Raw genomic sequence first — 15,443 nt, forward strand, 5'->3', positions numbered from 1 at the left:
AGGGTTTGTCGGAGAATGCCTTTTGAGGTCTACATCCCTCAAACTGAGTGAGCATATCTACGTTTGAAACAAAAGCAAACCTGCTGGGGCAGACTGCTTAAGTTCTCTAAAGAGCACGATCTAAACTATGAAGAACTTTTGTTTTTGACATACACCACGTTCTTACTAACTTGTATGTCCCATCCACTGTTATGTGCAGTGACTATAGTGCACTGGTCATATGACAAACTGAACATATACCATGTTTTGATGGGGGATTAACATTGCTAGTAGGACACGCCACCCATATGTTTAGCAAAGTTCTCTGTGAAGTATTTTGTTTGTAAAGCGAATATCTTCTCAGAGGGTGCCGACCCAGGAGCAGTCTGGGCCGATCCATGGATTTACGTAGTTGAAGAGCCAAGTGTGCAGCCTCATGTAGAATTCAGTAACAGTCATTTTAGAGATGCCACAGATGTGTAGGGGCAGGTCACTGTGCCCTTTTCTAGAAAATTAGAAGTCACTTATCCCTGTTATGGTGCTGTGCATGGATGGTATGTGTAAGAGTCCAGCTGAGCAAGGGAGTCTGGAGAGTTTCTGAAATCTGAGGCGGTTTTGAGATAGCTGTGTAAGGCTTTGAATTTGTGTCAGTAGTTAAAGCGCTATGGAAGGGAAGCCACCAAAGCCGTTTAAGGAGCAGTGTGCACATGTGGTGGGAGGTTAAGGAGGAAGCTGCCTATTGCGTTCTGTATGGTGTGCAGTCAGTTGCTTAGTTGAGTGAGAGTTATTTCATATCTGGGTGAGTGCATTGCCAATGGCGTTGAGTTGATTGGTGAAGATGAAGCAATGGCATGTGATTCTGTACTATATTGATGGTCTGCCTTTTACTTATGCAATATTCCAGTGAAAGCACACCTAGCCTAAGCTTTTCCTACCTGTTCATGTCTCTGTTCCTTTCAAAGTTCTGAATAATCCAGTATAATTTCCAAGTAATCCTTTGCTAACACCTTCATGACATTAAAGAAAACATGCCTTTTTAATGTGCCTAATCCAGTTGGTGGATGTAAGTTGGGATGTTTCCGAGAATGCCTTCTGAGGCCTACATTCCTTGAACTCCGTGAGCATATCTACTTTTAAGACTGAAGCAAACCTGCTGGGGAAGACTGTCTAATTTACCTAAAAAGCAGTTCAAAAACTAGTCTAGATTTAACATTTTTGCCACACAGGGTACTCCGTGACAGTGTGGCTTATGTTCCATTCATCATTATGTGCAGCCCGGGGACTATAATGCACTTGTCTGTTAGTGAACAGAACACCTACCATGTTCTGACGAGGGTTAAGTGTCTAGCAAGCCATAAGCAAGTTTGTGGTTTCCTCAAGTTGCCACATTCTTCACTTTGCTTAAGAAGATATGTGCAGCATGTGCCACATAGCCACATAAATCTACCATCTGCTGCATTATCTGCCTTTTTCCTCGGGTGGTGTGGGGAAGGAGACAGTGGGGTAATTGTGCTCCAAATATCTCCCTACTTCCAGAGAGAAAAAAACGTACATGAAAAAAATATAAATATATAGCCCCCAAAGCTGGTTGACATACGTGCTGGTCGACACCCCCCTCCCCCCCCCCCCCCCCCCCCCCTTCCCCCCTCCACACACACCTTCACATTGTGTTTTTTTTTTAATGGAAATATGTTCACCCAGAAGGCCACAATCGGCCCATCAGGGAAAGCCTATTCCCCCTCCCCCCCCCCCCCCCCCCCTCCCCACCTACCAATGAAAAAAAACATGTGGGCATCGGTTCGTAAGCAGGAATGACCACAAGGCCCTCATTTTAGCAAACATCCCGGGTGGCCTAGTGGGTTTCCTGGCTTTGGATCGCTGAACTGTGATCAACAGCCAGGAAACTGTTTCAGGAAGTCCTTGTTGTAAAGGGGAGACTCTCCTTTTCAACGACTACTGAAACTACATTACTAGTCAGCCAAGGGCACACTGTAAATTTGCCTGCTTCCAAAATCTTGGAGTGATGTTCTAAAATGTACGTTTTTCACTAGAGCATCCGTTTTTCTGTGCAAATCATAATGTGATGGATAGTCTGTGCAAATCATAATGTGATGGATAGTCCAGATTTACAAATACCCAAATTGAAAGGTGCTTATGAAAAGCTTTTCAAAGACTTGATGCTCCTCTGTATTTCTTGGTGAACCAGTGAATTAGAGCATTGGGCTGAATCCAGCATGTGACTAACACAATAAATGCAGGCACTTATACCAGCCTAAAAAAGCAGCTACTGTATATTTAAGTCCCCAACCTTTATTCCCCCGACATAGGTAGTCCGAATTTGAAATGATCTGTTTTAGTAACCTGAAGGCCATCCTATCATTTTGAAGTGAGACCAGAGATGGGGCTGAGCATTTTTGTGGAGTGTGGGAGCCCTCCTAGTAACACCCCCCTTCCCACTGTCAACTTCACTTCATTCTATAACTTATTTCATCTCCCTTGGGTGTAAAATGGTGCTGAACAGTCATGGAATTAATTCCTGATAGCTTTTAATCCGTCCTTCATGTATGACTGGATGCAGTGCAAATATAGAATTAACTTGGATCAAGATTTTTTGATTTGTGCATTCTAAACTTTCCTAAAAGATTGTGGGAATTAAAAGCATTCCAATATCTTTAAGCTGTTTATATTGTTGCGTAGATCGTGAAAAGCCCAAAGTTCATATGTCTTTATGTTGGTGATTCATACCGTACTTTGATAAGAGCACCCCAGTCACTGGTGGGTGGGCATTTTGGAAGGGTGGAGCTTAGCACTTGTTAAAGGTTGCTTTTTATTCATTTTAATTTTTCTCCCAAAGTCTTTATTTCATTGAACGTTTGATAGCAAAAATACTCTCCCTTTCTTAACTTCTGCCTCCTTGGTCTTCCTAATGTTGGTATGTGTTAGAAGTTTGGTTATTAGTTGCAAGAGATGAAAGATCTTCCCAAATAAGTCTGTAATTTTCTCTTCACTGGCAACAAAGTAGCACCTGACTGCCTTTTGGGAAGGGAAGCACAGCAGTCCAATGCCTACTCTGCAGAGGTGTTGTGGACTAGTAGCTCTAGCTCGCTGGTATGCAACAACACTCAACATATCATTGTCCAGTTAGTGTTTGTCACCACATTAGTAAAAGCAGAGAATGTTTTACTTTCCCTTTGAAATCCTTTGGGACAGTGCTCATATGTTACGTTATAACCCACCATTGAAATCAGTGGGGATAATACCTATATGCAATATAGCATTCACTAGAATGTAAAAACTTGTTTTGTCAACCATTACCATTTATTATTGTGTCCCACAGTGTTTCTTTTACCGTTACCAAGCAGTTACTGCATCTTTAATACCAACCAACGGGGGTCCCCGCATTCCCCATCTTATGAGCAAAAACCCCCAGCTCCAGCAGTGCTTTGAAATGGGAAAAGCCTCTCTCCGGCACATAAATGCAACCCCATGAGACCAAGAGCAACGTTTGGGACTGCTTTACTGGGCGGTTGCTGCACTCCCTGAAGCCTCCAAACCTTTACTAAAAAACATTGGTTGCACTTGTGCCCACTCCCAGGAAACCACAAGAAGGAGCCAGACCTTGAAAAATCTACTCGCCCTCTCACAATGGCGATTCAGATTTTATCAGAGCAAGCTATTTTTATGGTCTACTGGCCTTGTCTGGCAAGAGAGCTTGAGCTCGCAAATCACAGGTGTTCTGTTAGTTTAGAAGTGAATGAGCAATAAAGATACCTTTAAATCTTGTTTTAATGTTGTCACATTTTCTGTGCAAAGACAGGTCAAGTGACAGCTTATGTCTTCTAAATTGCTGATTGTTTTATCCTGTAAATTGAGGTTTACTTTTCTTTCCCCGACTGCAGAGTTGGAGGATTTTGTAAAGTGAACTTACTGGCAGTTGTCCTGGGGATCAGGAAGTGTAAATCTAAACGCTGTAGGATGTCATTTTTTCCCTGACCCGCAACAGTTAAATAGCTTCTAAATGAACAGACCAAATATTTCAAAATATATCAGCAGTTAGGGACGTTTTTTACTGTAATTCAGAAGTATAATGGAGACAGATTTTAATAGGATCAAGCTTTACTTGATGTTGAAATTATAGATATGTGTTTATTTGTAAGCTATATAGTTTTATCAGTAAAACTGTGTCGGTGGAAATCTTGTGGCTATTTCAATGGAAAAAGTGGTCTGTAAATGACAATGCGCCATCACATCATGCTTTATTTACATTTATTATAAGTGAGTTTTTAAACATGAACTGAGAAACATTCCTACCCACCCTTTTATGATGATGATGATGATGGTGTTGGTGAACTAATAGGCAGGAGTCATGTATACCCTATATGTGGGCTAGATTCTTATTGGTAGACACAAAAAAGTCTGAGATATCGAAGGAAGAACCTAGCTGTTGAGGTAGATTACCATCAGTAATGGATGTAATCCGGAAAGGAAAAATGTCCTTTCTTGAGTCCCCTCACTCACCGGAGTTTCCTCACAAAGACATGCTTCATCATAGGGGCCAGCCCAACCCCCTGCGGGTTGAGGCGTGCTGCGACTTGCGAAAATTCATAGGAGCACTGTAGTGAGGAACTATGTGTAGTGCAGTGACGTGTGTGTGGAGTGGAGTGATTAGAAATACCTAACTAGAGGGCGGAATTACTTTATTTTTGCTCCTAGTTGATATATTAAAAATGGGGTGGGTCTCTGTCAGCCTGGTTGCAATGAGTCTGGAGTCCTAGTAGAGACATGTTTCGAGCTTACCCCCAAGCTCTTCTTCAGGACACCACAGGGACCATCCCTGTGAATACCACTCCAAAGTGCAATGAAAAATGTGCTAATAACAAATGCCAATATTGAGCACTAATATGAAAAACATACATACGACATTAGATAATGTTCAGTAGATATTTGTAATAGCGAAAGTAATTGTTATGAAATCTCAACCTGTCCTCTGCAGGTTTGTTAAGAAATGATAAGCTCGAAACATGTTGGCACTCAACTGGGACTCATGACTCATTGCAACCAAGCTGATCTAGAGACCCACCCCATTTTTAATATATCAGCTAGAAGCAAGAATTAAGTAATTCCGCCCACTAGTTAGGTATTTTTAATCACTGCACTCCACACACATCACTGCACTAAACATAGTTCCTCACTACAGTGCTCCTACGTATTTTTGCAAGTCGCGGCACGCTTCAACCCACAACAGGTTGGGATGGTCCCTATGATGAAGCATGTCACCACGAGGAAACTCCGGTGAGTGAGGGGACTCAAGAAAGGACATTTTTCCTTTCGAGATTACATCCATTACTGATGGTAATCTACCTCCACAGCTAGGTTCTTCATTCGATATCTCAGACTTCTTTGTGTCTACTACTTGAGTAAGAGGGTGGACCTAGCATACCCCTCTAGCTTCCTTTTTTTGAATTATAGATTCTTATTGTACATGGAGCAAAAGTTTAGTCTGAGTTAAACACGTTTTTTTAACTGTAGACTTGCTCGCATATGTGATAATGAAGAAAAAGGCAGCTCGGTGAAAAAATGTTTGCCCAAGATCATGCAATTTGAAATCTGCTAATGGGTCAAGAGCATTATGATTGGGTGCAGGAGACTATTGAAGTCATTGGACCTGCTGGTCCTGTAACATATTTTATGGATGTCTGAGGCCTTGGAGATATATGCGAATTGTAGCCCATTAGTACGGGCCTGTGGGGATGCTCCATCACCCCAGGTATGAATAAGTTGTTAGCGGCTTCCCAGCACAGGCATTTTACTTATGTGGCTTCCTCCCTTGTTCCCCCATAAGGGACACCAAGCGCTTGCGGATTGGAGGAAAATGGGGGGGGAGGGGTTGAACATTGCCCCACAGTCCTTATCCGCTTTATGGACCTTTTCTGGGCTAACCTGTCCCCAGGGGGAATAGGCCAACACCCGGAACATCTCTGAAGTCATAAGGCCCTGGGGATGGCTCAAGAAGTGGGCCCCACACACGCCCCTCGCCATGGAAATGTCAATTTAAGATTGAGGGACGCACTGGGGCTTGGCTTCTGGGGGAATTCTAAGATAGGGCATTCTCGACTCTTTCCTCTTGGAGACTGAGCTTTAAATGGCAATTGCTATGGGCCTGCAGGACTAATTTCAATTTTCTTTGGGGCTCATTTTGCTTCAGGTGGCCAACACTACCCACCAGGAGCATTTCCTTCAGGCCCCTGGCCACTATAGTGTGCTCTTGGTTGGGAGTTTGATTTTTACAGATCCCTGCACCAGACTGGTCCACTGTCTGGGCTCCTGCTGCTCTCTTCTTTATGGGTGAGCGTCTCCTAAGCTAGCCAGCAGAACTCAATCACTGCTGCAGTTCTCAGGACCCACAGCCTCCGGGCTTCTTGAAGGGCAACTGTGCGTCGGTGGAGTTCAGGACCAGTTCTCAGAAATCCCCGGGAACCATCCTTGGTGTAAATTATTTGACTTCTTGGCTTTTCTGGACATCTATTAATCTGCATCAACACTCTTTATTCTTAACTCTTTCGATGCGGCGGCTATTCCGCCGCAGCGCTAACAGGGCGGGGCAGCCGCATGCTGGTGACAGAACCGCTATGTCACCAGCTGCGGTTGAGCTGTGCTCGTGACGGAGCGATTCCGTCATGGGCCGCCCCGCTAAATAGAACGCACAGGCGCGAAATCAGCGCCGCGCAGGCGCGTCTGGAGAGCCATGAAGGAACCGCTCCGTCATCAGCATCGAACGTGTTAAACGGCTCTTTAATGTGGATCCCAGAAGATAACATCCACTTTCTGGTACTTGTCAGAAACGCAAGTGACTATATATGCTTCTGGCAGCCTACCATTGTGGAGTTGGGTCGTTTGGACTAAGACAAGAAATTACATTTTCTGTGATATATGCAACTCTGGTTCTCTTGCCATCATTATGTGGAGATAAAGCCAATAAATGTGCCTCTAACTTCATAAAGGTTTTAATATGTGCATGTTTACGTTCTTAATTACTTAAGGGGTTAATTTTCTTTTGGAAGAGCTTCTTACTGGACCTTAAATTGTGAATAGTATTACTGAGTTTTTTACTTATCTTACACAGGTTTCTCAAGCTGCTGCCGACTTGAAGCAGTTCTGCCTTCAGAATGCCCCACACGATCCCTTGCTGACTGGAGTCTCTTCTAGTACAAATCCTTTCAGGCCTCCAAAAGTTTGTTCATTTTTATAACTTGGAGAAAGTTTCTTCTTTTTATCAGTGGTAAGTTACTACTTTTATGGTACAGTTTTGTGGAGCTATTTCTATAGCATTGCAGGAAGGTTTCTTTATTTCAATCCTTTGTTATTTGGCATTTTAAGCCACATGATTATTTAGGAGCGAAAGTGATGTCACATACTCTATGCCCCTGATAAAGTCTCCAGTTAACCCATTGCCTCAAAATTGGTACCTTGGTAACTTTTTACATTCTGCTGCGGGGCTGAAGGAAAGGTCTTGAGTGTAAACTGAACCTCCAATATCCCTGCTGCATTTCCGTTCCTTCTGTTGCCTTCAGGGGACTTGAGACCATGAATAAATAGCAATACATTTTTGCAGGCCAAGGGGGGGGGGGGGGGGGGGGGGGGTATTAGTTAATCAAGGGGCAGCTACCACTGCCCCTTAATGTATCTGTACAGCAGCAAGTGACAGATGGAGATATTATTAAATTTAGTGAGCATCGTAGCCTGATAAATTGGTATAAGGGGAAAGCGACTTTTCAGGAGGGCACAAATTGAGGTCCATATCAACTGCATCACATGAAGTAAGTTCCATTTCCTAGCTGTCTTGAAGATCAAGGAATGCCCGCTAGATGGGCACAACCAGCGTGCCTGCGTGGGTAGGGGGGAGGTGATGCACTCATTGCTGGAAATCAAAGAATTGTAGAGTAGGTAACTGGAAAGGGGAAGGACAAGCAGTGTGCATCCATAGGTTCGTTTCAAAATAATGAAGATCCTGTAATCACTTGGCAAGAATGTGGGCTACTATGTATCCTCTTTGGGTCCGATCTTTAAGGAGATACCAACAAAATGCTGTATCCACTAGCCTTTGCTGCTAAATACACTTAAAGAAAGAGGAGTACGGCTGGAGAAGAGAGTCGGAACAAACCTTTTTCTTTTCTCCGTCGGAGGCCTTAGCTTACTTTTCTGCTTGTGGTGTCTTCAAAGCAGGCGATGGGGAGTCGGGGGTCACAGGTGATTAACAGCATTTAGGACAAAAACCCACAGTGGGGGTTCTAATTATGCACGGCAATGTACTTTTGTGATCACGCTTTGTTTTAAAGAGACACTGCTTGCCCATTAACTGATATGCAAGACCCCATATCTGCACTTTAAAGGCAGTCTATACCATCTTCCTGTGCTTCCCAGCAAAGAAGGCAGAAATCCCAAATTGTCTTTAGTACGCACTATATAAATGCAAATACTCATGTGAGGGGTATTATGCGATAAATAAATGCTAAAAAGGAACGTTTTAAAAAATATATTTTTTTATTAAATGCAGTGACTATCCAGCAGTCCAAACTGTTATGTCAATTGGGTATTTGTGGTTTTGGTTCTAAAAGTGCCAAAACCATGCCAACATACGAAATTATGTTTGCAAAATAGGCGTAGAGTAGATGGATAGCAAAGAGGGCCAGTGGGGTAGCAGTTCCAATCCTCTGAGTAAAATGTTCTGGCTACCTGTCATTTTTATTTGTGCAGTTTTATATAGTGCACACATGGACCAAAGGCATCAGGATGCTTTATGTGAGCACCAGATTACATTATACAAAGTCAGTTTATTTTTTTAAGCACAGGGAGATTAAGTGATTTGCCTAGTATCACCGGGTGAGCGGACACTGGTATTTAAACCTCCATTCCCAAAGTTGGCACAGCTCAGGCTGTTGGGCCACATCTTCTCAGTAATGGCCTTAGTGGCTGTTGGTGATCTTTGAAAGTGGTGAGGTGTATACCCATGAGTTTACCCCATTTCTTTCAAAATTTGCCTTACTCATTCCCTCTCACATTTAGACCCTGATTAAAAAACACACATATATATATATATATATATATATATATATATATATATATATATATATATATGTGTAGGTTTTCATCACTTAGGAGGCAAATCCGGCGCAAAATGTTTGTTAAATTTACATTCTATTGCAAAACATGAAAGTAACGCATGCAGTGCAAAGCACATCTTTGTTCAAGGAGGCATTCAATGGGTAGTACCTGTGCGTTCCCATGCAACCAACCATGGTTTTTGATGTAAAACCTTATCTACTAACAATAGTAGACTGATGTCAAAAAGTAATAGCACTTTAAAGCAGACGTTGAAAGGGAGAAATGCTGTTATTCCTCCCAACTTTTCCCACTTTGCCTATGTACTGCACTGTATAGCACAAATCCGAAGTCGGAAAAGTTTTGAAGTTAATCAAAGCATAACATTTTACACTTTAAGGGCACCCTTCCAAACCTATGCTATACTTATTCAGACACCTTTGCACTATGGCGCAAATGGGTTTGTGTGGCACTCTGCAGCCTAATTGTGTGCTGTTTCATGGGAGAGAGCAGGTTAGGGCTGTATCTTTGCAGATATGGCGCTTTCCTACTCCCTCCATCTCGTGCAACGCAGCAACTCGGGCTGCTGCGCTGCATTGTGTGAACGTTTTTATCATCTGGGCTTTAGTTGCCTTCGCCCTCATTCACTCTAATTCCCATTCTCTCACTTGCTCATTCTCACCCATTCTAACTCACACTCTGTGTTACTCGCACACAAACGTCTCCTACTCACTGATTCTCACTAACACGCTTGTACACACTCACTAACTCTGGGCTCTGGTGAAACTGCACTATTGATGGCTACACCCACGATTCACTACCACTCCCTTGCACATCCTCCAATCAATAACACATTCTAGCATAGTCCTACTGCTTCAGTCACTCAGAAAAGCATATACAAATGCATAAATGAATTAGCATTTTTATTTTACTTACCTGGATTATTTATGTGGCTACTCTGAGGCTCCATGGCAGCAGCAAAACAAGAAACTGGTAGTGGGCATAGCAACCAGCTATCCACGATTCCCAGCGAGGAGCCAGATGGAGCAGCAAGGTCAGGAGTGAAAAGGGGAAACCCACCCCAATACCCCTCCTAACTTCTTAAAAGGCAGGGCTACTGAAATTGTGGATCGATGGGAGGGCCAAATTATTCTGCGAGGTTGACTAAACAGAGGCAAGGAAAGGCAAATTATGCAACGTAACGCAGCACATTTTAGGAAAGTATAATTTCTTTACTTTGTTAATTTACACTTGTTAACCCTTTCTGGGCATAGGACGCACCTCAAATGTACCAATTTAAAATCTAAATATAGCAATAAGCAGCCGAACGCTGACCAGTCAACCTTTACCAAGGGCCTTCTGCTATGTAGGAACACGTTGCTGCATTTTTAGTAACTTTTTTTAACTATTTGAGCTAGAAACAAAATATTTTTTTTAGTATTTTTAAAATCTAGATAGTATGCAGTAGATGATGGATAATGTGGCAAAGCCATAATTATGCAAAAAACGCCACTGCCCCGTTGATAGGACTGGAAGCACAGGCCCATAAGAAGCTGGGATAGTACTGGAGATCATGCCTCTGCTGCATTTTGTGGATTTTCATTGGCTTCATTGATGCAGTGATGTGTGCCGTGACAGCGTATTTTAACAGATATACTGTAGTTCCTGAGGCATGTGCAGTTTCTGCTAAATAAATTAAACTGCCTGTATTAGTGGATCATAGTTTAACTATGCCCCTCAGACATCTCGCACACCTTCCCCCAGAAGGTCCTTGTGCGCCTCCTGGCCTACATGTTTTGGTGTACAGAAGTATAATAGACTGAAGAGGCATATCCGAATGATACTGTGGATAGACAGCACCTGGCACTTCTCTCCAAAGCGATCTGCCACAGCAGCATGGTGTTGCCCAGACTAGTCATGGTCTCATGTAGCCTACAACTTGATCATCCTTGCAGTCTCTGCCAGTGGCAATTGGTGGTTGGAAACTCTTGAGCCAAAGGGAGACCGGTGCCTGCTCCAAATCGAAGACCCATTTGCATTTCAAAGGATCTGAACAAAGTGTAGACCCGTGGGTTAACACACGTACTTCAGACACATGGTCCACCTGACTCCCTGCCCCCTTTTTCAGAGTACACCGGTTTTAAAGCTCAAACTTGGTGCTCTGAGACAAAAGTTCATATTTTATGTTTTTTCTTTATCTTTGCTGCTCAGGCCCACTCTTCCCTTCCCATGTACTACAGTGCAGGTTAACAATATTGCCTAATTTCCCTCACAGCAGTGTTTAGCCATTTTAAAGAAGTATTGCAGGGCCAAAACTGAAAAGATTCATCAACTGTTTGAAAAGTACCTGAGACAGAAAATACCACAATAAAAATGATACTGCTCCACAATGATTGGTTAAAATGGAGAAGCGCTTCCATCTTCAAGTAAAAATGCATGCACTGCAGGTTTTGGCGCTTTTATTGTACAAAAAGCAGTGGTATTAAACCCACCTTTTTAATTAAATGTAAAATCTAGATCATATGTAGTGGAATTCGCGAAGTGAGAAAAAAACTTCACCAAGCTACGCAGAGTTCTGTAAGCGGCGGAGTGGGTTACCTCGTGCCATTCTCAACAATTTTTAGTGCCAGGTGGTTTGTCCCGCACTTTAAAATCGGTGTGAATGGCATCTTGCACAGTGCAAGAGGGCGAGAAGTGACAAAAAAACTCTGCCAGGCTACGTGGATTTTCGCATGCGGCGGAGTGGGTTACCTTGCACCAGTCTCAATGATTTTTAGTGCCAGGTGTTTGTCCTGCGCTGTAAAATCGGCATGAACAGCATCTCACACAGTGCAAGAGGGCTCTGCTTCTTTCTGCAGCTAGAGTAGAAGTTCTACTCGAGCGGCAGCTGCCTCAACAACGCGAACTGACCTTTTTCTCAGTGAGAGCAGTAGTGACCATTCGCGACTGCCCTCATTGAGAAATCTCGCAGCGAAGTGGACTAGCACTGGTTTTCTTTGCTCGTGCTCGACAACTTACCGTTGACGAGCACGAGCGTGGAAAAAACTCAGCGCAGCAGAGTTTTTAGGAATTCACCGAGCTCACAAAGTGAATGAGCAAAAAAATGCGTTTAAATCTTGTTAACTTGTCACATTTGCTGACAGAGGTCAAGTGCATTATAGGTAGGTCAAGTAGATTTTTTTTAAGTTGCTAGACCTGCAGGTCTAGTGAGACTTTTTTTGAGCACTGCCATAGTGTATGTGGAACAAGCTATCACAAACACAATGCCACTGTGCAAATATTGTAGATTGCCAGTGTAGCAGCAAACTGTTTTATACACTCACAAGAGATCACCATAATGCGTGCTGCTATCTCCTAAGTGGCCACAGTATTACAAACCGGAGCATGGTTGTGTTTCCATTGTTTCCCTTTCTTATACATCGTGAGGCCCCTAATCTTGCCTCCAACTCAAGATATAAGTACTCCCTATGGTGTGGCAGAGGTGCAGCGCTCAGTCGTGCTAAACTGGAAGGAAGTAGGTGAGATAAATAAGCAGGATCCAAACCGGAGGATCACATATGCTTTATCTGTGTACGCCAGTTCATAGAGCTGTATTTAGTACTCCCGGTTTCTGAGTGCGATATAGTTGTCACACCTACCCTTGTCCTCTGCTTCTCCCGAATGTGGATGCGGGAGCCGGGGGTACCTGTTTTAAAGTAGTACACTTTTTGGGCTTGAGCCGTAATCTGCATGACCCCAGAAGTGCATCATCACACATGTCTAGCGGCCATCTTAGAGTGGTGGTGAAGTGAAGACATTTAATATCTGTCTCCAGTATGATCACGCATGTCTGGTGGGCATCTTAAATTGGTGTTGAGGTTATAGATGGTGAGGATGTGCCAGAAATGTTCTCACGCATGTGTAGTTCATCTTAAAACAGTGTTGAAGATGAGACATGGTGACACGTAGGTCTGGTGGTTCACATGAAATGGTGTTGAAATGCAAAGGAGAAGAAGCTTATCGTTAGTAAATGGGGTAACTGTTAACTGCACTTGGGTGTACGGGGTGCCGGTCACAAAACTCATATTAGAGTAGCTTATTAAGGTTCATCATTAGGTGACACTTAGTACATCCGAATGATACTTATTAATAAGTAATTTGTTTTGTGTGATCTGGTATGATGTAATCTTATAAGCCCGACATCCACCCTGTATCTGTAAATGTATATTAATATAATGTAAAAGTGTTGTTCTGATCGTCTCGGATTGTTATAATTATTTAACGATCATTCTGGTACATAAGGTGGTGATCAGTAGCAACATTTATACACCAAAGAATAGGCCTGAGTAAATTCCATATTGGGTTGCTCAGGGATGTAGGCCTACAATTCGATCCATGGGATGTGGTCATTCAATCAATCCTGTTTGGTATGCAGGTGGAACACGCAGCGCTGTTTTCGCCTAAATAATGTGGCTGGGGTCCATGATGTGTTTGATTCCAGGATTGCCCACTTCAGATCGTTAATGGAGTGTTTCAGATCATTGAAGTGGTTGCTCATCTTTGTAGCATTGCGTCCACATCTTATGATACTCTTCTGTTCCCCAATTCTTATTTTTATAGGTCTAGTTGTCATCCCTGTATAATACATTTGGCAGGGATATGTAATTGGGTAAATGCAGTTTCGGGTTTTGCAGTTGGTGTGCTGTGTCCAGGAGAAAGATCCTAGCTGTGGCTGTTTTGAGTGTTCAGTATTACACGCGGTACAGCTCCAGCAGGGGTAGTGCCTGCTAACTGGAGGAAGGTTCCAAAGTGTTTGTGATCTGGGTTCCTTTTGTTCAAGGTCTTGTGTGTACCAGTTGATCCTTTTTCATTCTTATAAGCCCTTATTTCTCCAGTTGGAGGTAAGATTATGTGCCTCACAATGTATAAGAAAGGGAAGCAATGGAAACACAACCATGCTCCTGTTTTTAATACTGCGACCACTTGTGAGCTGGCAGGATGCATTATGGTGATCTCTTTTGTGTGCAATACAATGGTTGGCTGCTTCACTGGCAACTACACTAATTGCACAGCGGTATTGTATGTATGAAAGCTTGTGCCACTTACACAATGAAATTTCCTTCTCTCATACTGCATGGCAGTTATTATTGGGACCTTCGGCAAATTTGGTGCACGGGGGTACCAGCCTCGAACTCTTTAGGCTCGGAGCTCAGCTAAAAGAAATTCCAAATGCGAGCGATTCTAAAAGATTTTCTCTTCACCTTACCTATTTTTATGTTGAGTGGGTCTTATATATGTCTTTACATGTCTGTAAGCTACTCCAGCACCAGATGAACATTTTGGTCCACAATAGTGGATATCCTGGTCAATAATACGCTCTTATGCCAGGAACATAATTCTGTCTCCTTTTTCTCGCCTGACCTGTTGGAAAACAACCCTCAAATAAGTAAGTACCACTCACAGGGCCCCACATTTGTCACATTTGTGGGGTAGGAAGATTCACCCACTATTCCTGTCCTAATGAACCGCCACTGTTCCTTTTGACCACTAGGGGCGCGAAACATATTGACGGACTAGAGTTGGACCCTGAAGAGGGAACTTACATCAGACTACCAGGATACTTTATGACCCCATTGGTAGCATTTACCTGTTAAGGTCTTTTTTTCTGACAGCGTGCTCCAGTTATAGTTGGTTGCCTCCCTGGCAAATTTTAACTCCCATCATCACACCAGATTATGCAATTTTAAAGATTTCTTTAGTTTCTCAAACTCCACACTTAAAAACTTTTCACAGAATAACAGTCCATGTAATCCTATGGAGGAATATAGTGTTATCGGTTTTGAGGTAAGTATTTGGTAGGGGAAGTTGAGGGTCTGGGGGTAGATTTGGAGGTCCCCCGGGGTCAAGGATGCACTCGTGTTACACCCTCAACGGCACTAGGAGTGCAGAGTGCTGAGGCCAAATGTTTCCGAATGGGGGTAGGGAGCCTTCGGTTGGTGGCTGCTGACGAGCAGGCCACTGAGTTGTGGGAGCAAAGCTCCTGGACTTTAGCTCAGGGCGAATGGGAGAACACACTAGCACCAAAGGTGCACCCTCAGCGGCACTAGGGTGGCCGGGTGTTGGGCAGTGCTTCAATAGAGAACCTCCGGTTTGCAAAAGCACTGCAGGCAGGGAGATGTAGGTCTTCTGGGTGCGACCACCACTTTGAGTGGTAAGTTGGGAATTTAGGGGTTGGTTAGGCACAGTCTGTTTGGGCACACAAGGCCCTGGGACGTAGTGTGCAGGCGTACCAGTTGTGGTCAGCTGTTCTTACAAGCTCCTTGTCGCGGTTAGGGGGGCCTTCTGGCCTTAGACTACAGGCGTCGGCTTGAGGCAGGTCGGGGATC

The 15,443-nt window shown here is 43.5% G+C and overlaps 1 protein-coding gene across 1 annotated transcript in view; it reads left to right on the forward strand.

The window, feature by feature from the left end:
* The window catches only part of LOC147665212 (guanine nucleotide-binding protein G(I)/G(S)/G(O) subunit gamma-5), a 45,900-nt gene that overhangs the window by 12,326 nt on the left and 18,131 nt on the right, over positions 1–15,443 (forward strand). Inside the window, exon 2 of the mRNA XM_086949672.1 lies at positions 7,103–7,258. Coding sequence (XP_086805798.1) covers positions 7,103–7,228 — 126 coding nt within the window. The 3' untranslated portion in view covers positions 7,229–7,258. The remainder of the gene's footprint in view (positions 1–7,102; positions 7,259–15,443) is intronic.

This window comes from Lissotriton vulgaris, unplaced genomic scaffold (genome assembly GCF_964263255.1).
Source record: "Lissotriton vulgaris unplaced genomic scaffold, aLisVul1.2 SCAFFOLD_423, whole genome shotgun sequence".
NCBI classification, from domain to species: domain Eukaryota; kingdom Metazoa; phylum Chordata; class Amphibia; order Caudata; family Salamandridae; genus Lissotriton; species Lissotriton vulgaris.